General features: G+C 38.4%; 2 protein-coding genes and 1 non-coding gene across 3 annotated transcripts; 1 reads left to right on the top strand and 2 right to left on the bottom strand.

The window, feature by feature from the left end:
• Positions 1–144: 144 nt before the first annotated feature.
• Positions 145–1,391, bottom strand: LOC135802820 (KS1 protein). Its single transcript, XM_065316447.1, has 2 exons — positions 453–1,391; positions 145–379 (listed from the first exon to the last, which is right to left on the bottom strand). Exons 1-2 carry the CDS (start codon positions 1,214–1,216, stop codon positions 277–279), a joined length of 867 nt encoding a protein of 288 aa, XP_065172519.1. The 5' UTR covers positions 1,217–1,391; the 3' UTR covers positions 145–276.
• A 1,218-nt stretch (positions 1,392–2,609) lies between these two features.
• Positions 2,610–2,728, top strand: LOC135802823 (5S ribosomal RNA). The gene has a single exon (XR_010550631.1). It is a non-coding gene; the product is annotated as a 5S ribosomal RNA (ribosomal RNA).
• A 3,411-nt stretch (positions 2,729–6,139) lies between these two features.
• Positions 6,140–8,337, bottom strand: LOC135802821 (piggyBac transposable element-derived protein 4-like). Its single transcript, XM_065316448.1, has 2 exons — positions 8,208–8,337; positions 6,140–7,170 (listed from the first exon to the last, which is right to left on the bottom strand). Exons 1-2 carry the CDS (start codon positions 8,335–8,337, stop codon positions 6,140–6,142), a joined length of 1,161 nt encoding a protein of 386 aa, XP_065172520.1.
• Between the last annotated feature and the right edge of the window lie 15,470 nt (positions 8,338–23,807).

Here is a 23,807-nt window from a genome sequence, read left to right as displayed (position 1 = left end):
AAAAGGGTTTTGGGTATGTTTTCTCGAAAGTGTATTGTGCACCACTGCGTGAGAAGATGTTATGCAACCATTGCTACAAATTTATTCGAGTTTTGACAACAGAGGGCGAACGACGGTCGAGGATAAGAAAATTATACCAAAACATTTAATATTTGACGCGTTTGTTTCAGATTATAGATACAATTCTATAGAATATATTGAGTACAGCCCATTCTTAAGCCCACCATGTTGGACAGTGCGCAGGTTTTCATGCAGCAATGCCGGAAACAATGACGATTACATAATGCAGCATGTTGATGTAGATATCAGCGATCGCAAACTGTTCTTGCTGGCACAACTATGGACGTTTGTATTGGAGGTGCGTTTTGAGCGTTTCGAGCTTTATGAATAACAATAAGCGAAGTTATTATTAAATTGGCATAATTACATAATAACTATCAAAAATATCTTACCACTTATCAGGTGAGTTCTTTTTGGATGACTTTTCTTCCCTACATTTTTTCTTCTTCTTTTTCTTTTCACACTTTCGCATTCCTTTCCCTTTCTTTCCGCCTGTGGTATTTGAAGACGAAGAATCACCACCTTCTGGTTTTCCGGAAGCTTGTGACGTGCTCGAACCACTTGAAGCAGGCCGTTTCCGTTTTCTATCACACGATTTCTTGTGTTCTTTCTGGCACTTGCGATGTGACTCATGCTTAGCTTTACTTTTACTCTTTGATTTAAGTTTTTTATCCCACGTGACCTTCTTATGGGATCGTGCTTCCTGTACACTCTCATCAGCATCACATTCTTCCGAAACGTTGACATCGCCATCTTCATCGCTGTCGTCATCATCATCATCACTCACTTGTTTTCTTTTCGTTTTATGCCTGTGTTTACTATGCGTGCCGCTTACGTCTGGTTCCACCATGTAGTCATCTGTGTGATTATTTCTTTCACTGACTTGACTTTGACTCATTGCACTGCTACTGTTACTAACACCATGTTCATCGTCTGACATACCTCTTGACGCCTCGTACATGTGTTTCTTCATTGATTTGTTGAGCGGTGTGTGATTTCCATGGAATGGACGCTCGTTCTCGTCAAAAGGGTACCACTGTTTATGGTGTCGGTGTGATCCTTTAGTTTTGGTGAATTTAGTCCTAGTTCGGTCATGGTATGAACGACGCCCATCAGATGTTTCCGAAAGGGCTGATATGTCCGAACCGTCTGACATTGTTCAAAATGAAGAATTAGGTGCTGCTCATGAATTTTGTTCATATATCCATTTTCTTGATTTTTCACTGGAATTTTTACTTACTAATAATTTTGATATGTGTGTCGAAATGTCAACGCGAGTAATAGCAGTGCACCACTTGATTTCGGATGTTTAAACTTTAGATATGCTTTTTGAACACAAGATGGTGCCATTTGTATTATTGCATTGCAGAGGTTAGAAAAATAACCTCAACTGACAGTATGTGACGGTCATGATATAAAATTTATCACATACCATCTAAATTCACCGTATCACATCATTTCACCCAATTAAGCATGTCGCGTGATTTCTTATTCAGCAAGTTATCACCGTCGATGGAGAAATGGTTTCGCACATGCCCGAAGACCTGTCCCACCTGTCCCAGGCATAATCCTCCGGATGCCAAACCAAAGCCATGCTGTCCACCTTCAAAGTGCGAACCAATGCGTTGGGATAAGAAGTGCATTTTTGTGAAGGAACCATGCGAAAGGAATCATGGTACTGATTGCGATTGCCACATTTGTAAAGAAGATAAAGACTTCCACTACCGTCAACAGTTTCCAGATAATTGTAAACCATCAGTTTATTACGAACCACATGATCATGGCTGTCGATGTTCAAAGTGCACTTCTTCTGCGTGTGGGCAAGGCATTCATGCCACTTTGAAGCCAAAGAAAGAATCCAAAGCGCTGTCTGCCTTCGATAATGAAAAAGACGACCTTCATAAATTTGTTTTGCAGATAGGTGAGCGATGTTATTGCCTTCTACATCACCCTGCAAATTGCGAATGTGCTGATTGCATTGCGGGTAGAAAGGAGGTGCGTGAAGATAGGATCCTTGCGAAGAAGATGGAAAAACGGCGCAAACAACTGTTGGCAATAGTGGAACGCATGGAGAGCAAGCACGGAAAAGATTGTGATTGTTTAAAATGCGAAGCCACTCGTTTGCGCATTGAGATGACCATGTGCCATGAACATTTGGAGTCGTGTCGATGTAGCCGTGATCGAGGAACGGCGTGTCGGTGTCCCCGGTATGCGGAGTGCATAAGGAGGAAGAGGACTGCTACTCTACCGAAAGCTGAAGATTATTGGTAGAGCATTCAGAAGGTCACGTATTAAAGAACTTATATGAAAATAAATATGCATGGCGTTCATTTACGGTACGCAAAAGTGGATATTTTCTGTCGGGGCCCAACATAAACAACAAAAATTTTCCGTTCATACCCATATAAGCATATCTGTCTTCAATAAAAGGCAATGACGCATACCGAATCGGTTTATAGATGTATTAATTACTCTATTGTTAAAACTTAATGCATAAGAGATTCTCTTATAAATATAGTTAAATATCTATATTAATACTATATGCAGTAGGCAACGGCCATACCACGTTGAATATACCGGTTCTCGTCCGATCACCGAAGTCAAGCAACGTCGGGCGCGGGTAGTACTTGGATGGGAGACCGCTTGGGAACTCCGCGTGCAGTTGCCTTTTTGATTTTTACGTAATTATTGACATTTTGTGGCGTTAATTGGGAATGTTTCTTTGGCTTAGGTACACATCCTGAGTTTTTATTATGAGATTAGGTAACCTAAGTTCAGGCGACTGCATTTATGTACCAAACCGTGGATGCTTCTTGTGATGGAAATCAAACTTGTACGGATGATGATGACGACGATGGTGAAGACGACCAGTCTTTTAGCCTCTGGTTTACGAACTGATTTTATTTACTATTTTGTTAGCGTATATATACCGTTCTACACAAAGACAGTTTCAATAGTTCACGCACTTCAAGGGCGTGCAAGGAATTCCTAGACTAAACATAGATAAGGGTTCTTAGACTAAACATAGATAAAGGTTCTTAAGCTAAACATAGATAAAGGTTCTTAGACTAAGTAAAAATATAATTAAATACAAGATATTATAGATAGGTACATAACATATTCAGCAACGAAAGTAATAAAAAAAGAAAAATATAAACACACTTCTCGACGCTCGATACGTGAAAAATCAGTAATAAAAACGATATACGCATGCACTTTTCTTGTGGCGTGTGTGTGACTCACAGTTGTACTTCGTTCTCACTCGCACAGTATTGTTGAAGCCTGCCTTTCTTTGAAATTGGTGAAGTGGAATATTTTCCGGAGTCATGTGCTCAACAGATGTGAAAAAAGATGAAGAAGAATAAATGACACGCATTGAATATATGTATCTGCTTTCTCCAATTCAACATTTCAAGATAGCTTCAAGCAAAAATTTACAAATATTCAGTATTGTTATAGCGTACAGTAAATGTATACATTACTTAGCTTGGTTAAATATTCAGTATTTAAGTTGAATATTATGTAAATTCTTCACTAGTATTTGTTTACGAGTATAATGAGTCAAACATTTCAAGGATAATATTATTTCGATAACTTTGATTCAAAGGTAAATTAAAACCAAACCAAGAAATAATGATAGTAAGCAAAAGTAAAGTAAACACTGTAAGTATTTGTCAAACCTGATGTGGATACTTGCATTGACTTGCAACTGTTTTAATAAAGTCTCGTTTTCAGAACGATAACTTGTGAGGGTGTAGCGTACAGTATAGTTTACTTTACTTTTGCTTACTATTAATTCTCAATCTCTTGTAAAACTATTGTTTTCAAAAATACTGAGTATTAATATATACAGTATTTGGGTTATAAAAGAACACATAGATTTGAAATTCGCGCGCTCCACACATGCGTAGTGATATGAGTGAGACTGTCAAAATCACGCGTAAATCACGTGATCGTACGATGTACGTTGCTTGCCTGAGAGTCGACAAACCATCGGGCCCCTATTTGTTTTCATTCGAGAAAGAAAAACGAAAAATATTGTACGTTACAAAGCGTTACAATACTATAACTATCTCTGTCTGCTAACGAAAAAAAGAGTGCACGAAGATCGCCGGGCAGTCGGTTACAAAATCCTACTCCTCACGCTCCCCTCTATTTGCCGACATGCGCATGGTGCGGTTCTGAGCAGATAACCTGCTTTGGTGCGGCGTGTTCATTTCGTCGGTGTCCCTTGCCTCGTGCGCTTCAACCTCAATAAAGAATAATTTTAAAGAAGACTAATATATCTTTCTTCAACATAACCAATAAAACCAACTGAGATCAAAAACTTAAAACGTGACGAAGCACTAAACGTAAATTGCTGTTAAGCGAAACATAAATAAAAACTAAATTATTTGTATCACAACGTACAAATATTAAATCCAAAAATGGAAATCAGTGAAAACATTAATGTACTAAAATTTAATAAAAACTTAAATTTAATACAAATTGGTGTTAAACAGCACCGTTTATGGTCGTGCAGGCCATCTATTCATATCTGTGTCTTATAACATTGTTAGTACGATCTCGAGTGGGGTCGAGTTTCGTAAAATCTATATCACATACACAGTGACTTTGGATTTTTATATATTAAGATGTTCATTGTGAAAATTACACATGATTTTAGATTAGAAATTTTTGATGGAGTTGTACACGAGGGCATCTTCAGTAACTCGTATATAATGAGCATTAATATATATTTGTGTAATAGCACATAGATTTGAAACTCGCCCGCTCCGCTCACGCATAGCTACATGAATTACACTATCAAATTCACGCTTTCGATGTCAGTGTGTACATTGCTTGACCTTGAGTTGACATACCAACGGGGCCCCTACTTGTTTTCATTTGAGAAAGAAAAACGAAAAATATTGTACGTTACAAAGCGTTACAATACTATAACTATCTCTGTCTGCTAACGAAAAAAGAGTGCACGAAGATCGCCGGGCAGGTAGTCGGTTTTAAAATTCTACTCCTCACGCTCCCCTCTATTCGCCGACATGCGCACGGTGCGGTTCTGGGCAGATCAGCTGGTTTGGTGCGACGTGTTCATTTCGTCTAGTGATGTGCCAACTCTGAAAAAACTCTGTTTAACCCTAGTTAACACACTTCGAGCGGCTGCGCTGAATCGGTCGACTAGACACTGTAGCGGGCACGATTTGGCGCGTCAGCGGTACGTGACTCTGAAATAAACACAGTCGAAACGCAGTTCTCAAGAGCAATGTTTTGTTTTGTATTGTATTTATTTGTGTTTGCATATAAAATATAAAATATAAAATATAACTATAAAAATATAAAAATATAAAATATAAAATATAACTATAAAAATATAAAAATATAAAATATAACTATTAGTAAAACATTCTCTGGCTAATATTTTTGGCTGGTATGATACGAAAAAAAACAATCACCCTTATGAAGAGGCACATTGCATTGCTGGCACATAAAGCAGGTACGGCTTTTCTTTTTCTTGGCAGCACAAACTTTGCATTGCCGTTGTACCCTATGTACGCTATTTCCCGTAATATTTATACACTTGTGCTTTCTTGCATCCAGAGAAAGCCTTGTGGGAGTATCGCGATTTGATGCACGTGAAGTGCTTGGTACTGCCTCTTCTGCCACTTCATCAGCAGCTTTTATCCACTCTTTTGCAACATGTAGTAAAAATGATTTATAAGTCTTTTTGACTGCATTTATGGTTCGAAACACATGAAATGAATTAAACAGCGCACAATTGAATAAATACATAGTTAGTCTTTTAGTCCATTTTTTGGTACGCCGAACTATGGAAAAATATGATAAATACTGGTCCGCGCGATCAACACCCTTCATAAACTTATTATAGTCGATGATTGATATTGGCTTCCATATTTTTTCCTTCGTCGTCGCCCAGTCCGTATTTTCACTTTCACCTGCATGGTCGCTTCTGAATGAATGGTGGAAATCATTCTCTGCGGTGCGTTTTATGTTGCCGCCGGCTTGCAATAACACATCCTGGCGACGACGGAAGGATGTTTGACCCTTTAATAATTTATATTTTTTAAAAGTGGCAGCCGCGATTTTGTCCTAATCGTCCCACAATACGCACTTTATTCCGCAACAATAATTCCGACGTATCTACACTGTTATAAAAATTATCCATATATACATGATGCCACAAGTTCAAATACGGGTCTAAAAGATGAAGAATTGTAGCTTGAAGTGGATATCCCTGCCCGGAGTATACTCGGAGATTGCACACATACCCGGAAGTGGCTTCGCAAACCATTCGTATCAATACCCCATATTTATTTATTTTCGACGCGTTGTAAACCTTAAAGACTAATCTTCCTCTCCATGCCATGATGCTCTCATCTAAAGATAATTCCCTCTTTGGTTTATAGACATTTTTAAATTTTGGGAGAAAATAGTCTAGGATCGGTCTAACTTTTTGTAGACGGTCAGCTGACAGATCCGCTTCGGCGTTGTTTGAAAAATGCCAAGCAGCCCATATTTGACGGAATCGGTCTCTACTCAATATTCGGGCAAAAATTGGTGTTTCGATGGTTTCATCAGTTGACCAGTACTCGTCCCTTGAATCCTTGCGCACTTTTCCCATCAGCAGAAGCAAGCCCATCATCTTTTTCATGTCTGACACAGAAACATCTCTCCACTTTAGCGTTTTGGCACTAACTTTAAATTTATGTATATTTTGGGCGTGATATCTATTTGTTTCTTGTGCCATGTACTCAAACAAATCGTCACCAATAAAAAGTTGAAGTACGCTCATTATACTAGCGGGATTTTCAGGCATCATGACTACCCCAACTTGTCCAAGAAAATCTTCAATTACCGGTTCAGTATCAGTCTCGGACCAATCCGGGATGATTTCATCTTCACTATCACTTGATGTGCTAGACTGTAGCGGTATTCTAGGGTTTCTTCGTCTTGTAAAAATGTCCTCACTATCACTATCATCACTCAGATCCGGCTGCTCAATGTCTGATAAATTATCCGCGAAAAACTCACTCTCACTCTCACTTTCAAACTCCATGGCGGTTGACAAACTAAACTGATCTCGAGGGAAATCAACTGAAGAATAATTCAGTTGTAAGAAACCCCTTAATCTTAGGCCCATATTTATTGTTTATTTATTAGTAAGCAATAAGAAATCCAAGTCATATGTCGACGGAAAAATCCGACTGCAGTGTAAATTATACGAATAAACATACAAATTCAAGAACTCAAGTATTCGAGTATAATATTCAAATCAAATAAACATAAATCTAGTGTTGCACAACGCAACTAATCATCACCTATAAATCGTCGATTCAACAATATGGGGATGCAATGTAAGTAATTTCAATTTTTCGACCCTTGGTCGCTAGAAAGAGCATTGAATAGTAAGTCAGCGCAAGAGTTTCAGAGCGTCTACGGATAGACGCCCCGCCTATAGTGCACAATCCGCAGATCGTCTACGGATAGACGCCCCGCTCGAGGTGTGTTAAAATCCACGCAACTCGGGTTGAACTCGAGTTAACTGGATGGCGGAGATGTGTCTAAACTGTGGCAAAGTAGCAGAAAGAGGTATTTTAACCACTAATAGACGTCCGAGCATATAAAAAATACTATTCCATCGAGTCCGAACGTCTTGCTTGAGTTTCAATGTATTTACATTTAGTTGCTCTTGCATTTTGAGTAAGGCATAAGAAGCTTTTGTGCTATGTTTAAAATGCAAAACAACAATTGCTCGAAATTTTCCCAAAAGTTGTTGTAGCTGGCAGTTAGAAGTGTTTCTTGTTAAATCAAAAGTTTCTTTCTCTAAACAGTACCAGGTCGTCTTTGTCTTAAACCTGTATTTAGTTCATTTACATTTGTCTCTGGTAAACTTTCAGTCGAAGTACTTATTTCACTAGTACTTATATCACTATTACTTAAATTTATTTCATTCATTTCAATATCTTCTTATATCTCCTTTTGTAAGAAATGACATTTATCGGGTTGTAATTTGAGATTTTGCTGCTTCAACCTTTGAAAAACTTGTTTTAATTTTTGTCAATGCTCATCTAAAGAAGAGGCGAAAATAACTGTGTCGTCGAGGTAAACAAAACAATGATTTCCTTGCAAACCTGTTAGTGCGAGATTCATCAGTCGTTGAAACGTAGCTGGACTTGATTTGAGACCAAAAGGCATTCTAACAAACTCGAAATGACCTGTGGAACTGGAGAACGCAGTTTTATGCGCATCCTTGGGGTCCATTTTAATTTGATGGAAACCACTAGCTAAATCGAGAGTTGTGAAATAATTTGAGTGTCCTAATCTGTCAAGAATCTCATCAATGTTTGGTAACGGGAAAAAGTCGCCAATGGTGACATCATTTAAGTTTCTGTAATCGATGACAACGCGCTATTTTTGTTCGCCTGGTGTGGTAGATTTTTTCTTTACCACCCATAAAGGTGCATTGTAAGGTGAATTAGAAGGACGTATGATCGAATCGTTGAGCATTTTATTTATTTGTTTGTCGACTTCTTGCTCGTGTACCCTGGGGTACCTATACATTTTGGACGTAATCGGCTTATCGTGTTTTCGATGTGAAATTGTATCAGTTGTAGATAGTTTATCGTTTGGCAAGTGGAAAATTTCATTATATTCTTTGCAAATATTGATTACGGAATTCTTTTCTTCACAATTTAAACTATCTAACTTCAACATTTGACTTAATTGCTGGAGCCTATCCGCGAAATTGCTATTGTTTGCAATACTTGAGTTGACTTCGACACCATTAGGATAATCATTGTTATCTTCGTTATTTGTTAATGGTTCCAAAAATAGATTAATATAATTGATTTTTAATTTCTTATCCGTTGTGTTTACGATTGTTGTGCGTGCTTTGTTATCACGATTGACCTTTAGAATGGCCTTTGCCAAAAATACGCCGTCGGAAATTTTAATTTCGGGAGTGATACCTTCGGTGAGGTCATTATTTAAAATATTTACTACAATAATTGTTTCCGAACGCGGTTGCAAGGTGTTAGCATCGGCATTACGATTATAAATTTTTAAGGGATTAGGTAATTCTTTCAACCTAATATTACATTCTTTATAATCGATGTGTGCTTTTTGCGAACGAAGGAAGTCATTACCAATCAATCCATCGCAAGGGATGTTGGTGTGACTGTTAACCACATGAATTTGGTGAGCTGTTTGCTCAATGTGGAAACAGAAGTCGACGGTCCCGATTGATTCGATGGGTTTATCCGGAGATATCCCATTTATTAAAATGATTTCTTCGTTGTTTGGCTTTATGGTGCGATTCTGTGTTCACCACTTAACAAACGAACGTACGAAAGCTCCAAGACGCTTCGTACGGCGAAGTTATGGATCGGCCGCAAGTGGTATTCTGTGCTGCGCGCATCTATATCTTTACCTAAGTCAATCCCTTTGCACCCTAAATTTGACAGAAAGCGCGCGAGTTTCAAATGTATGGGTTCTTCAATTATTCAAATATGCAACAAATATGTGTTAATACTTATTATTTCTATTTCGGTTCAATACTGACGTTTGAAAGTCGCAATCAAAAGTTATTTGTGTTTCATTGTTTGATTTTAAATTACGCTTTGAAGAAACACAATCAAAATATAAATAAACTTTTATATGCTACGTATTTGGCTCATTATCCGCAAATACTTGTGAAAAATTGACAAAATATTTATCTAAAATTTATTGTTTTTTTTTGGGAGTTTTTTAATTTGAAATTTTTAGCGAAAACGTGGAATTTTGCATTTGAAAATACAGATACACTCGATGCGTGCAATTCTTTGTCATCTTCATCTTTTTTCACATCTACTTTGAGCACACGGCTCCGGCAAAGGCCTTCCCTTACCAATTTCGATGAATGAGCGAGACTGAGACAGCAGACGACCGGGGTGCGGTTGTGAGTGAGAGCGAAGGCGCGGTAAGGCAGTTTCACCCCGCGCCAGAGAGGCAGCGAATGCGTACAGCATGTTACGAAGGCTATCGGCACCCTCAAGCTGCTCCGAAATTAGGCGGCCGAACCCTCAAAGACCTCCGTTGGGCACTCAGAATTGCAATCTGCGTTCGTTCGACAGTACGGCACTTCGGGTGCTGCTCAGGGGCATAAGCACCGTAGAGACCCGTTTGACGGATTTTATCGCTTGAAATAATAATAGAGACGTTGGCGCATTAACCACCCAAAAGAATTTAAAATGGATAATTTCATTATTAGCGGTTAAGTATGGTAGCACGATAAAAGATAAATTATTTCTGTCTGCTAAATTAATTTGGTGCTGTTGTCTGCTAGAAGTGTCGAAGGTTAAAAGATCTAATTGTCCGAGTGCGTGACACTCGCCCCGGACTGAGTTTAAATTCGCAGTTTGCGTAAAATGAACTTGTTGATTATTGCCAGAATTTCTTGCTTTTAATTTCCAACATTCTCCAATCAGATGACCTGGTTTTTTACAATAATTACAGATTTTCGGAGGTTGCGGATGAGAGTTGACAGGTCTTGAACTTGACGGTTGATTCGTCTTATAGGAATTGTTGACACTGCTTGATTTACTTTCCGAGTATTAGAGTCCGCGAATTGTCTTTTCCTACATTCTGATATTAAATGACCGGGAATTTTACAAAAGTTACAGAATTTCTTTGATGGGAAGGTTGAGGTTTTCATTCTCCTTGCTAATAAGAATTTCTCTTCATCGATAGCTTCGGATAAAGCTGTGTTTAAATCGGTCGGTTTAGAACGACGTAGTGCGTTTGAGATTTCGTCGTTTGAATGTAAGATGAGTCTAGAGAGAGCGATTTCATTGATCAATTCGATTTTTCCGTTTTGAGTAGCCGTATTTGTAGACGCGATTTTATTTAGTGCAATTGTTTGGAGTTGTGTGATTCTGTTATAAAATGTTTGGACGTTTTCGTTCTAAAGTTGAGTTATGCTATTTAGTTCTTCTAAAATTTGTGAAAAATCGCGCTTATCTCCAAACAATCTCATTAGACAGGTCTTAAAGTCGTCGAACGAGTGGAATTCAGTGAATCGAGTTTGTGCACGAGCTATTCCTTTTAGTTTTGATTCCATGTATGATAAAATTAAAGTTTTTTGACTGCCAGTGCTAAGTGCTTAGGCCTGACTACAGTTTTGAAGAAAGTCATAAAGTTTCGTTCGATCTCCGTCAAAATTATCAGGAATAATTGCTCTAATGTCTGTCATGTTATGTGTGTGGGTTTCGGCTGTGGAGCCATTTCCCAAAACTGAATTGTTTGTCATGATTCCTTTGTTAAGCTTTTGCTGGCGAGTTTCAACAACCATAAAATGGTTTTATAACAAGTTGTGTGAAATAGGATTGACAAGTAATACAACGTGATTGATTCGACTGAGTTCGAAAATAGATTTGGATTGTACTTACGTTGGCTGACTCATTCTTGTAGAACTTCTGGAAGACGTTGGATCTGAATCGACTGCGCCAAAAATATGTTGCAACTCGCTGGTTAGAAGGTGAAGGTGGCTGTTGTGGTATTGAAGACGTAGTTTTATTGGTGGAGACAACCGTTTATTATATTGAATTTAATTAGATGCTCTTAGGACTTGAGGATTCGCGTACTTAACAATAATGAATCGGACAGTGACAGTGGCAACTCTCTTGACTTCTGTAACTTAGTAACTGAACAAATGCCAAACAGTGGCTTAAGTACTAGGAAGTACTACTGGACTTTCTTCCGTTGTGACATCGATGCGTGATCGGGTGTTTACATGGTGTCATTAAGAGCGTGAACATTATAGTATTGGGCCAGAAATAGGTTCTCCTTGGCTTCTTTTTTGAGTAAACCACTTATATACAGCATCATCCAAATCCGTCCGAAGAATCGAGCTGGGATATAAACTTACTTATGCTCGTCTTTTTTTTTTTATATCCGTAATAGTAGACTTACCAACTTGGTATTCAATGGATAACTTGGTTGCAGATTCGCCTTCCTCTAACCGTTTATTAATCTCGTATTTATCTTTCATAGAAAGGACAACACGTTTACGTTTAGGCATTTTAAAGAAAGAGTTTACCTGTGTGTGTGAAGTGTTGGTTGTTATAAGTACAAGTGTGGGATCGGTGTGAGTTATAATTGATAGAGTGTTAAAAGACACGATGTTTAATTATCACGAACAATGTTTATTATAATGTTAAAGTTTACCAACTCTTGAAGAAGAGTAGAGTAAGAAGTGCTGTAGAAGTGTTGCTTAAGAAGTGTGTGGAATAACTGTCCTTCCTAAACCCTTGTCACTCATCAGCAACCCTTCAGGTTGATGGGTGGTGACAAGAAATTTGGAAGTCAGAAGAAAGCGATAGATTTCTGCCCAGTGCTCTGAATGTCAACGTGAAGAAATTCAAGCAAGCGCGGGTAAACGTAGTCTCTGTAGTCTCAAGTTCAGCATTAGGCCGATTTTCAACGTAGTCTTCTGACTCACGGATCGGCAGAGTGGGGGAACGTTTTATCATCTGTAGCTTGCCAGCCAGACTAACACGGTACACCTGATAGATGTTGCCACGGATCGGTACGTTGTTGAGAGATGAAAGAGTGAGAAATATGTTAGTAACTCCAAATCCGATGGCCCTGGTAGTAACCGTAATGGTAATCGCTTTTAGCGTGTTGATGGCGTCCATTCTATCCATTGCTGACATCCCATCCTTTACACTTGGGAACAGCTTCTTCCTGAGTTCCTCGCCCAAATCATGTTCTGTAATCTTGGACTGTTCTCTACGGTGCTGGACAATTCTGTTTTCATTGTAGGATTTCCTAGCTCCGGTTTTCGGTTGACCTCGTCCTCTAGGGACTCGGTCGTGGTATTCGGCTCGAGGCTGCTTTTTCATACCCACGTTCATGATCTTCGTGAACAAAATCTCTTGGGTTGAAGGCACCTCTTGCGCGGTAATTTCCTCGTCTATTAGACATTGCAACGTTGGGTCTGAAATCAGTATCCCTAAAATTTGGAATATATATATATATATATATATATATATATATATATATTAGGCATACCCGCCCATTCGTGGGCATTGCCTTCTTAAAGATCATTATTTGGCGGATCAACCTAAATTTGGTTTACAATTGCATCTATTTTCTTCTGTTCCTTGATTTCTCTTTCCACTTTGTTATTCCGATGCGTGTGAGATCGTCTTCGACGTGTTGGTATCAGTTTTCTCTAGGTCTTCCTTTCTTGCTGCTGGATGTTGGTTGCCATTCAGTTATTTGCCTTTGTATTGCATCTGGATTCATCCGCATGATATGGCCGGCCCATCTTAATCTCTGCTTCTTGATTAATTTCGTGATGGTTTTTTCTTCCATTATATCTTCTAATTCCTGTTTGGTTATTCTTCTGATTGGGTTATTATCCATTTTGTTTGGTCCTGTGATTTTTCTTAATATTGCTCGTTCGGCTATTTTCATTTAGTTTTGATTCTTGTTTGGTTAACGTTAGGGTTTCTGCTGCATACATCTGTGGGATCGGTGAGTGGTGAGTGCAGTTAGAGATGATTTAGATATTTGACGGTATTTATTTTAATGCAACGACACTTGGTTTATTTGAAACGTGTTAAGTAAGTAGACGGTTTAAGAGGTAGTGTTCTTACGAAGTGTGTTGACGAAGTGTAGAGTATGAAGTCTTGTAGAGAAGTGTAGAGTTTGAAGTAAAGTGAAGAAGTGTAAAGTAAGAAGTGTAGTGAAGAACTGTCCTTCCTAAACCCTTGTCACTCACCAGCAACCCTTCAGGTTGATGGGTGGTGACAAGAAATTTGGAAGTAGGAAGAAAGTAATAGATTCGATTGGTAGAAGAAAGTATGACATTGAAGAGAGGGAAAGCTGACCATTGGATTCTGGGAATCCGAGCCGGACCATCTGCTACTGACCGCACGCTAGATATAGCGTGCCAAACCGTCCGACTCGAGGATTAGGTTTTTCAATAATAAAGACATTAGGAATTTTGGGAATTTTAGATGAAGAATTATAGCATGGTTTCCGCTGGACTCAATTTCTTCGAGAAAAATTCCAGCGGTTGCCACTGTAATACGGCGCCTATGGCGAAGTCAGAGGCGTCGCAGAAGATGGCTAGCGGTGCGTCTGGATGCGGGTGAATTAGCAGGGCTGCCTGTGCAAGACTATCCTTCGATTTGCTAAACGCAACCTCTGCTTCAGGGGTCCACGCAATTGGTTGTTTCCTCTTAACGTTACCCTGGAGTAGATCGTTAAGAGGTGCTTGGGTGTCCGCCGCGCCAGGAATAAATCTGCGGTAGAAGTTGATCATCCCTAGGTACTGGCGTAGTTCCTTTGTGTGCGAAGGCCGAGGAAAATTGCGGATTGCGGCGACCTTCTCAGGGAGCGGACTGGTTCCTGCGCTCGTAACTAGGTAGCCGAGAAATTTGACCTGGCTTGCCCCGAACACACACTTGGAAGAATTGAGTACAACACCGTACTTGCTCAACCGCTCGAACAGCTGGCGCAAGTGCTGATGGTGCTCTTCCTCGGACGTTGACGCGACTAGGATGTCATCGATGTACGCGAAGCAGAAGTCTAGCCCATGAAGCACCTCATCGATGAATCGCTGAAAAGTTTGAGCGGCGTTGCGGAGACCAAACGTCATAACGGTAAACTCAAACAATCCAGAGGGTGTGGTGATGGCGGTCTTCGGGATGGCATCTTCGGCGAGTGGAATTTGGTGGAATGCGCGCACCAGATCGATCGTGGAGAAAGCGGTTCTCCCGTGTAGCGCGTGGGCGAAATCTTGAATATGTCGTACGGGGTATCCAATTTTCTTTTAGGACCCAGCATTGATGACACTTGTTTGTTTGTTATGAATGAATGAATATCAGTGAACGAAATGAATATAGTCTCACTCAAATGATCGGAAAACTTCGCTCCATATCGGTTCCATTCGGTTTTCGAACTCGAGTTAGAGAGAATTCAATTCGAGTGGATACGTGTTACGCCCCCAACTCGAGTTAAGCATCACTAGTTCTGAGCTGGTTTGGTGCGGCGTGTTCATTTCGTCGGTGTCCGTTGCCTCGTGCCCTTCAACCTCATTAAAGAATACTAATACGACTTTCATTAACATAACCAATAAAATCAATTGAGATGAAAACGTGACGAAGCATTAAAAATCGCATTGTTGTTAAGCAACACACAGTGAAAACAGTACTATATTAAAATTTAATCAAAACTTTATAATACATATTGTGTTACACAGCATAGTCTACAGACGTGCAGGCTCATCTATTCATATCTGTATCTTAAACATTAATAGTGCGATCTCGAGTGGGGTCGAATTTCGTAAAATCTGCTGGTTCAACAACAGCGGACGAAAATGTTCCAGACGAACGAAATTATTTTTGTGCACAATTTTGAGAATGATCTGCAGCGTGGTCAACAGCTTGAAATTTGTAGTAGAATGTGCCCGCCCGAAGGTCTTCCTCGGTAGCGACAATTTCCAATATTTTTTGTACGTGATGCAGCCATAGTTAATATTTATTTGAAATTAAACGTGATTAAATTATAATTTTTATTTGAGTTAAATATGTTTCGCTTTGAGGGCATCGTAAATGGAGTAACTACAAAGTATACACTCAAAATCGCACTCACATCATTAATCGAACATTTAGTTCACGACACCATATTTAAACCACTCAATAAACTACACATTCCATATGCACACAAACTAGATGATAACAAAAACTCACGAATCCACGTGTACTCGTAACAAAGTGTAATTCAATTCATCTGCAATTTTAAATAAATATTTTCTTTGCAGTATATGTAATCCATTGCTAAATTATTTATTTTTGAAATTATACTTGGTGCGCTCTGGTGTTCCTTTATCGAATGAGGATCTTGCTTGTTTCCTTAGCTGTCACCTTCAAAAATTATCACATTTACATATACATATCTTGCAAACCCAATGAGTCTGATAATACACCGACTGGAATTGAATTTTTTTACTTTCTATGTTGAATACATAATTCATGTTGTATATGTATTAAAAATATATTTTTTAATTAAAATCACACGTGATTTTTTGTGTTTGTGGTAGTGTTGTAAAATGTGTTTTGCGTAGTGTGAGTTATATGTGGGTGGATTTTTTATTGCATTTAAGTGTTTCTGATATCTTATCTGCATGTTTCTATTGGTTTTACCTATATATATTTTATCGTTGACAGAAAGGATAAACCTTAAAGGTTTCACAAAAACTTGTGTGTTCTTGGTATCTAATTTGCATGTTCCTATTAGTTTTTCCTATATATATTCTATTGCTACTTGCTATTCTATTTTACAGGTAATTTTGTATATTCCGCTATTTTTGTATTTGTTTGTGTTTTGTGCTGTGTGTGTTTGTAGGTTATTGAGTTTTTGATTTGTTTTGTATGTATTTTATCGTTAAAAGAAAGGATTAAGGGTTTCACAAAAACTTTTACCACTCCGCGACATGTTTCGCCACACTGTGGCATCATCAAGAATAAATTCAAACAGTTCTACATTATCTTGCTTTTTTTCTAGAGGTATTGCAATACATTCTTCTTATTTAAATTCTGCCAGTTTACCCATTTTGAACTAATAATTTCTTATCTTGTTGTTTGATGTGCTCGCCTGTTAATCTCTGCTCCTATCATTCGGCCCAGCCAAATTCACCATTGAAGCTACTCTTTCAGATGACACTGAAGAAGCTTGGCAAATCAAATATTTTAGGGCGATATCCGAGAGAACCGGCGCGAAGTGTCTGCAATTTACCCAGAACTTGATTGGATCAGATTTTCTTTCTAAAAGTGGTTGGTCCAAATACTGCTTCAGTTCATTGGGGACCCAGCCACTGCTTGGAACCTCTGACGTAGCTATGTTCAGATTTAATAATTTCTCATGTCTGAACCAGATAGAGGACAGGATTTTTATCAGGAGAACGTTGTCTTCTACGCCGATGATCTGCTTGAATCTCAGTACTAATTTTGGATATAGCATTTGACACGACAACTGACGAGTTAAAGTGGATACGCTTGAACCGAGGATCCAAAATAGTAGCTACTGAGAGTTCTAAAGGAGCCAGTTTCTCTTCAACTTTTTTGAGTAAAGCCTTTTTTACGATCAATCCTAAAGAGGTCGATGGAGTCGCTTGATCTGTTACTTGGGTAACTAAAGTTGTAAGAGGAATGGCTAAGCTATATACGTATATATATTTATTAGAAAATTAAACGTGATTGAATTACAATAATTTTGTTGGTGTTAAACATGCAACTCGGCAATAAGTTTTGCTATTTTAAAATGGCTTCTATCTATAACTAAAAATAGAGTCATCATCAATATTTAATTGTTTCATATAGTTTGGATTTTTATCAAGAAAAATTGGAATAGTTCTCCATTATCCAGCTTTTTTCTGGAACGTATAGCAATACATTCTTCTCATTTAAATCCTGCCAGTTTACCCAGTCTGAACTAATACTTTCTAAGTAATTCTAAAATTTTTGCAAATCACCTTCAATAATAATATCAAATATTTTCTTTTGTTCTTGCCTTTCTTTCGCCCTTTTTTTCCGCTCTACGATGCTAGTTTTTTTGCTTTCTTCCGAAGGGCAGCTTTTTATAGAGCAACAATTATTCAAGACAATAAGTATAAAAAACAAAGTGGGTGATATTCAGATTTTACTATGATATTCAGTTTTTTACTTTTCACATACAAGTATTTAATACTCGGTTTATACATGGTTTATTCAATTAACTTTATTGCGTTAATTTGGATTGAGTGGCCTCTTGGTCGCGTCGGTTGAGCATAATTTTCGTTGGTTAAACGCTAGACTTGAAGGCTGAAGTATGTGAATTATGTTGTTTGTGTTTGCTGGTTTTGCACAGAAAATTAAAAATTTTTTTTTTGTCATTTCGATTATATTTTCTAGAATTTGTTTGAATCAAGTCGTATCATCTTACCAGGACCTCCCTAAGGAAGCACATTCGCGTTTCGCGCTGAATTCCTCAAAACCCACTGTTGCGTTTTTTTACACGACCAACTTTCTTTTGAAAAACATTTAATGCGGTGTTCTACGATACCTCTATTATGAGTGAAATCATCCGAATGGGCATGCCCACAGCCCAATACCTCAGAAGAGATAATGTGGTGATGATGAGCGGGAGCCGCTCATTTTCGAAGCAGGAACCAACACGTATGTTTTTTCCTCAAGCCGCAGATCCGACATTGCCAAACGATGCCGTCCAGTGGCACACGCGAATCCGCACGTTGTGCAATCGAAGGAATTGCGTAGGATCCTATGCCGTGCAAGAAATTGAATGATTTGGAGTGTGCTCAATTGATTGAAGAAGTGCGTTGCGATGTCACCCTGTACCCGCAGCTCTTCTTCGGTGATGACGTGCAGAAGCCATGATTGCGAAAAGGTGTGTGCAGCAGAACGGATCGTACACTTTGGCTGTTGCATTTGCAAATTTTGTAAAAAGGGAAATTTATTACCCGCAGAGGGTTTACCTTATGCGTTCGAACACTAGTATTATAAATTGTGTCTAATCATTAATCGATACGTATAGTAGTTCATGGAAGAAAATTTTTTTTTAACTTGTCACCGTGTCCACTTTCCGACATGCCTCAATCATGTCATTGAAATAGTAGGATACATCTTGATCTACTACAGCAATGAACATGATGTCAAGAGAACAAAATAGATCCACACACTGCTGAATTTCACTCTCCTCGTAAGGAGAATTTTTAAAATGTTGAAAGTCACTGATGACAATCAGAAAAGAAGCCGTAACATGCAAGTTGTCGGATAACTCATTAAATATTCCACTTCCATATTTAATGGCGTTGACCAAATTGCAATCACAATCTTTGCATTCCATGTTTTCTTTAATGTTTAGGTATTTATCGTTCGAAGTTTTTAATATTGTTAGTGTGTTCTCTATTGTGTTATGTTGGTGGCTGTGTTTTAAGATGTGTTTCGCGTAGTGTGAGTGGTATGTGTGTGAATTTTTTATTGCGTTAGTTTGTTCTTGATATCTGATCAGCATGTTTCTGTTTGTTTTACCTATATATATTTCCTGACATGTGTGACAAGTGATTTTGTATATTCCGCTGCGTTTGATTTGTTGGAGTTGCTCTGCGAAGTGTTGTACCGTGCTCAGTATCGTGGCAGCGTTATAAGGTTAATTTGCGAATTTTCTTATACATGTTTACTCAAATACTTAAATACCCTATCAGTGAACATTGCCGTCACAAAATCACTGATGACCATGTAATTTAAACCATCCGTGTCTGGATGCGGATAGTTTATTGCAACCATTTAGAACTGATTATTTGTAGGGTCCTTTTTTGGACTTTGAACTTTGAATGTACTTCAGACTCTATGATTTGAATTGCTTACTGACGAACTTTGAATCTTTAGATAAGATTCGTCTGCGATTGCTTCGGGTAGTGCTTCTGTTAGTGACTTGGGTTTATTTCGTCTTATTGTGGATGAGATTTCTGGTAAACAGTATAAAATAAAACGTTGCAATGCCGTTTCTTTTACGTACGCGATTTTGCGTACGTTTTGCGTAGTTTAGTTGGCAAATTTCCTATTCCTTGATGAAAATCAATTATGTTTTTGCGAGGTTTTTGTGATTTGCAATTGAGTTCTTCTCTTAATTGGCTGGTATTTTTATGATCGGCAAAAGCTTGAGTTAAAATAGTTTTTAATTCTTCCCACGTTCTGAGGGTGGTGGGCAAGGTAAGGTATAGGTATTGGTTTGGAGTATGGGAGGTGGAGGAGGGTAAGAATGATAAGGTCCCTATTACAAATGATGCGTGCAAGACGAGGAATTAAGTGTTGAGTACTACAAGAGCACCTAGGAGAAGTTTCCTGGAGAACGGAATCGATTTTGGTGATGTAGTGACAGTCTTCCGGAATTGTTGATGTTGCTGGATCTTAGTATTACTTTGCAGATGGGTGATGTTGCCATGGAGTAAATTGTATGACATTCACAGATGGTTTCATTGCCATGGAATGTCCTACAGGTAGACAAATTCTCCAGCATGCTATATTTGTTACTTGTTGTAGTTGGATTGTAAATATTAATGTGTTTTCGATTCTAAATGTTTTGATTCTGGTTAGGAATTTGTATTTATTTTTGCGGATATTGGGGCAGGGTAAGTCCAATTTTAATTGGGTTAGTTCTTTGCGGAATAATGCGGGGTTTACGATCGATGGGTGGAGAATGTTGGGTATTTTCTATTGAATTGTTGAGGCCCTTACATGATGAAACTCCATTATAATCATTGGAAGAAAGGATAAACCTTAAGGGTTTCACAAAAACTTTTACCACTCTGCGACATGTTTCGCCACACTGTGGCATCATCAGGCAGATATCATCAAGAATAAATTCAAACAGTTCTATATTATCTTGCTTTTTTTCTAGAGCGTATGGCAATACATTCTTCTTATTTAAATTCTGCCAGTTTACCCATTTTTAACTAATAATTTCTGAGAGCAATTCACTTTCAATAATAATATCAAACATTTTCTTTTGGTCTTGCAAGTGTCCTTGCTCCTCTGTGACGGACGCTCTGTAGCGGTATGCTCGAGATTCAGAAAGCTGCGTCTGCGGCTCACCAGCAGGAATTAGTTTTCACGTCCTGTGGTGCGTTATAGCAAAGTATCGATTGACAGTAAAAACGACAGGAAGCCGTCTGGAAGGGCGATGGTCTGTCCCAAAGAAACTCAGTCGTCGAGTCGTCGAGTCGTAAATTCACACACAGTGTGTAAGCCGATATTTCAGACAAATGTAATACACTAATCGCTTGGTTTGCTACAACGATCGCAGCTTGGACTTTGCCTTTTCCTAAAACTTTCATAGTTTGCATCGAAAAGGGCATCCCATGGGCATTCACATACGGTTCTTGGAGCAGAAGCAGGTCAAAGCCCAGCCTTGGCCTAAAGGAGGCCATGCTTTTTAAGGTCCATTGATCTTATTGATTCGCCCCTGCGGAGTTTGTTTCAATTTATAACCGTTTTTGCGGTGTGAGCTTAGGCGGACGACCCTGAAACCTTCTTGCTCAGGGTCTATATTAGCCAGTTTTTCACTGGTTTCGTCTACATCCACTCTCTTCTGCGACGATGAGTATTGCTGCCTCATCTTGTTTTTCATCGCCGCCATCTTGGTGATCGCTACCGATCTCTCTTTTGGAAGCCCAACTTTGACGGCAGCAGCTCCCGTCTTCGGTTGTTCCACGTTTTTAACATGTTGCCTTTTCTCATTATGTTTTATGTTTTTTACTTAGTTTGTATTTGTAATTTTATTTGTTGGTCTTCGAGCTCAAAGGCAACTGCCTCCAAACCCGTAAGCCTGTCGGACAGCCTACAGGTCTATTTCGTCCGACTCACGACGGGCATTTTGCCATTTGATGTCTCCATCCTTTGGTCCCACGCAACCGCTTGGGTTTACGGTAACGTGATCTTTCTTCTTTTAATTATTTCATTGATTGATTTTTTATTTATGAAACTAAATCTGAAATATGCGTTTTTGTGTTGTTGTGGATGATGTGATGTGGCGTGAATTATGTTGTATGTGGCTGCAGGTTTTCTGTAAATGTTAAAAATGAATTTTGTTTTGAGTATTTCTATTTCGGTGGTAAATTTTAGGTTGTGGGTGTTGTTGATTATGTTTTGTATATCTGTTATGTTGTGTTGTTAATGTCTAATAAATAGGATGTCGTCTACGCATCTGTACCATTGAAAATGTGTGTATTTATGGATATAATTTAATTATATTTCATATGAATTTTTTTGAGAATATGATCTTAATCACATTGAAGCTTGATACAGCGATTATGAGTGCCATGTGTTGTTTGGTTCGGCGGCGTCATTGCCCTTTTCTAGGTAGTCTATGTAGATTACCCCTTTTGAATCCCAGAAAACAGTAGCCATCACCTTTCCCGCCGATGGGACAGTCTTCGCCTTTTTCGGAGCACGTTCTCCGGGTGAAGTCCATTGTTTTGACTGTTCTTTGGTCTCGGGTGTGTACCAGTGGATCCATGTTTCGTCAACAGTTACAAAACGACGCAGAAACTCCTCGGGATTGCGCGAAAACAGCGCCAAACACTGCTCGGAAGTGGTCTCACGGTTGCGCTTGTGGTCCGGAGTGAGCAAACGCGGCACCCATCGCGCCGACAGCTTTTTCATGCCCAATATTTTTTTGAGAATATGATCTTAATCACATTGAAGCTTGATACAGCGATTATGAGTGCCATGTGTTGTTTGGTTCGGCGGCGTCATACTGATTGTACATTATGGGCACAGTCAATATTTGTATTGAATTTTATGCCAAAACGATGAAGATGATATATATTGTTTGAAGAAGAGACATCCTTTAAATAATATTCTTTCGTCAATACATTTCGATGTGTGCTGAAATTTTCTCGAAATTTATTTTTTATATAATCAATAATTCTGATTTTGCGTAAAGGATCTCCAGAAATTGACGGCGTAGTATCGTCAGTAACATCTGTCTTTTGACATTATTTTAAAATACATACTCCACAGGAAAGTTAATAACTCAAAATTAATTACAAAGATTATAGCTGCATCATTTCTTATAACGCAACCAAAATTCATGATTTGATTTAAATATACATATTTAAATAAATATTTTCTGTAACATATGATAAATATAAATTATTTGAAATATTTATTGATAAAATTCTACGTGATTTTATTAGATTTTACGGGTTTATATGTTGAGTTGACATGTTTCGCCCTGAGGGCGTCTTCATAAACTGATTTTTGTGTGGTATGTTAGGGGTGTTCTGTGTGACAAGTGTTGTTGTTATTGAGTGTTTTCGTGTTTTGTGGGTATGTGTAGTTTGTTGAGTGGTTTAAAAATTGTGTCGTGTATTGCGTGTATTTGTTCGTTTAGCAGTTGCTAATAATTTCTTATCTTGCTTTTTTTCTAGAGCGTATGGCAATACATTCTTATTTAAATCCTGCCAGTTTACCCACCTGACAAAAGGAGTTATCCCGTCTAATTTTTATTTATTTTACACTTGCTTGTAATAGTGGGTAAACATTTGCTTTCCAAAATCGTGAAAGTATTATTAGTGTATTGTGAACATATTCTATGTCCACATTAACACAAATAATATCTACTTTTTTAGAAGTTTCGAAGTTACTGTCAGCTGCACAAAAATAACATTTTTTCTTGCCAGACCAAAACATTTGTAGTTGCACTTGTGCATAATATTTTTTTTGTTAGTTTTTGATCTCTTACATAATTCTTGTATGTGTCTGCTCGTGTCGGGCATTTGATTTCTATTATAAATTCATCATATTCCATCACCAGCATTCATCAAATACTCTTTCGTTATTATCAATCCACATTGTCTTAATTTTACTCCCAGTGTCACCTCTATTATTTTGCGTACATAATTTTTTAAATTTTCGTCCGCGTTTCATTGCAGGAGTATCAGGTAGTTTACCTCCAATAATTTGAGCTATTAAACTCCCATCCGGTGTTTTGCCCTTACTGACATCATAGGCCTTGATGCAGTAATCCGCCCATATCGCAACTCAAACCACAATTTGTTTTCGGACTGCTCTCGTCAGCTTTTCAACTTTCATCACAGTATTTTCAGTTAACAAGGATCCTGATTTTACTGAAAATGTCTCACAATCTTGTTCTTGGTACAATAAGCAGAGCTGGTGCATGGA

Source organism: Atheta coriaria, unplaced genomic scaffold (genome assembly GCF_025399875.1).
Source record: "Atheta coriaria isolate IRGN ID8LTWV9N9 unplaced genomic scaffold, Caltech_Dcor_3.1 hic_scaffold_56_pilon, whole genome shotgun sequence".
NCBI classification, from domain to species: domain Eukaryota; kingdom Metazoa; phylum Arthropoda; class Insecta; order Coleoptera; family Staphylinidae; genus Dalotia; species Dalotia coriaria.
Note: the sequence above shows the minus strand (reverse complement) of the source record. Positions and strands in the feature narration are given on the sequence as shown.

Excerpts from the sequence above, each read along its gene's own strand:
- LOC135802820 (XM_065316447.1), bottom strand. The coding sequence starts at position 1,216 with ATGTCAGACGGTTCGGACATATCAGCCCTTTCGGAAACATCTGATGGG. Across the intron at positions 380-452 it reads AAGAACTCACCTGATAAGTG|CTCGAAACGCTCAAAACGCA; the intron begins GTAAGATATTTT and ends TTATTCATAAAG.
- LOC135802821 (XM_065316448.1), bottom strand. The coding sequence starts at position 8,337 with ATGGACCCCAAGGATGCGCATAAAACTGCGTTCTCCAGTTCCACAGGT. Across the intron at positions 7,171-8,207 it reads GATGAATCTCGCACTAACAG|TTGATTTCCCTCGAGATCAG; the intron begins GTTTGCAAGGAA and ends ATTATTCTTCAG.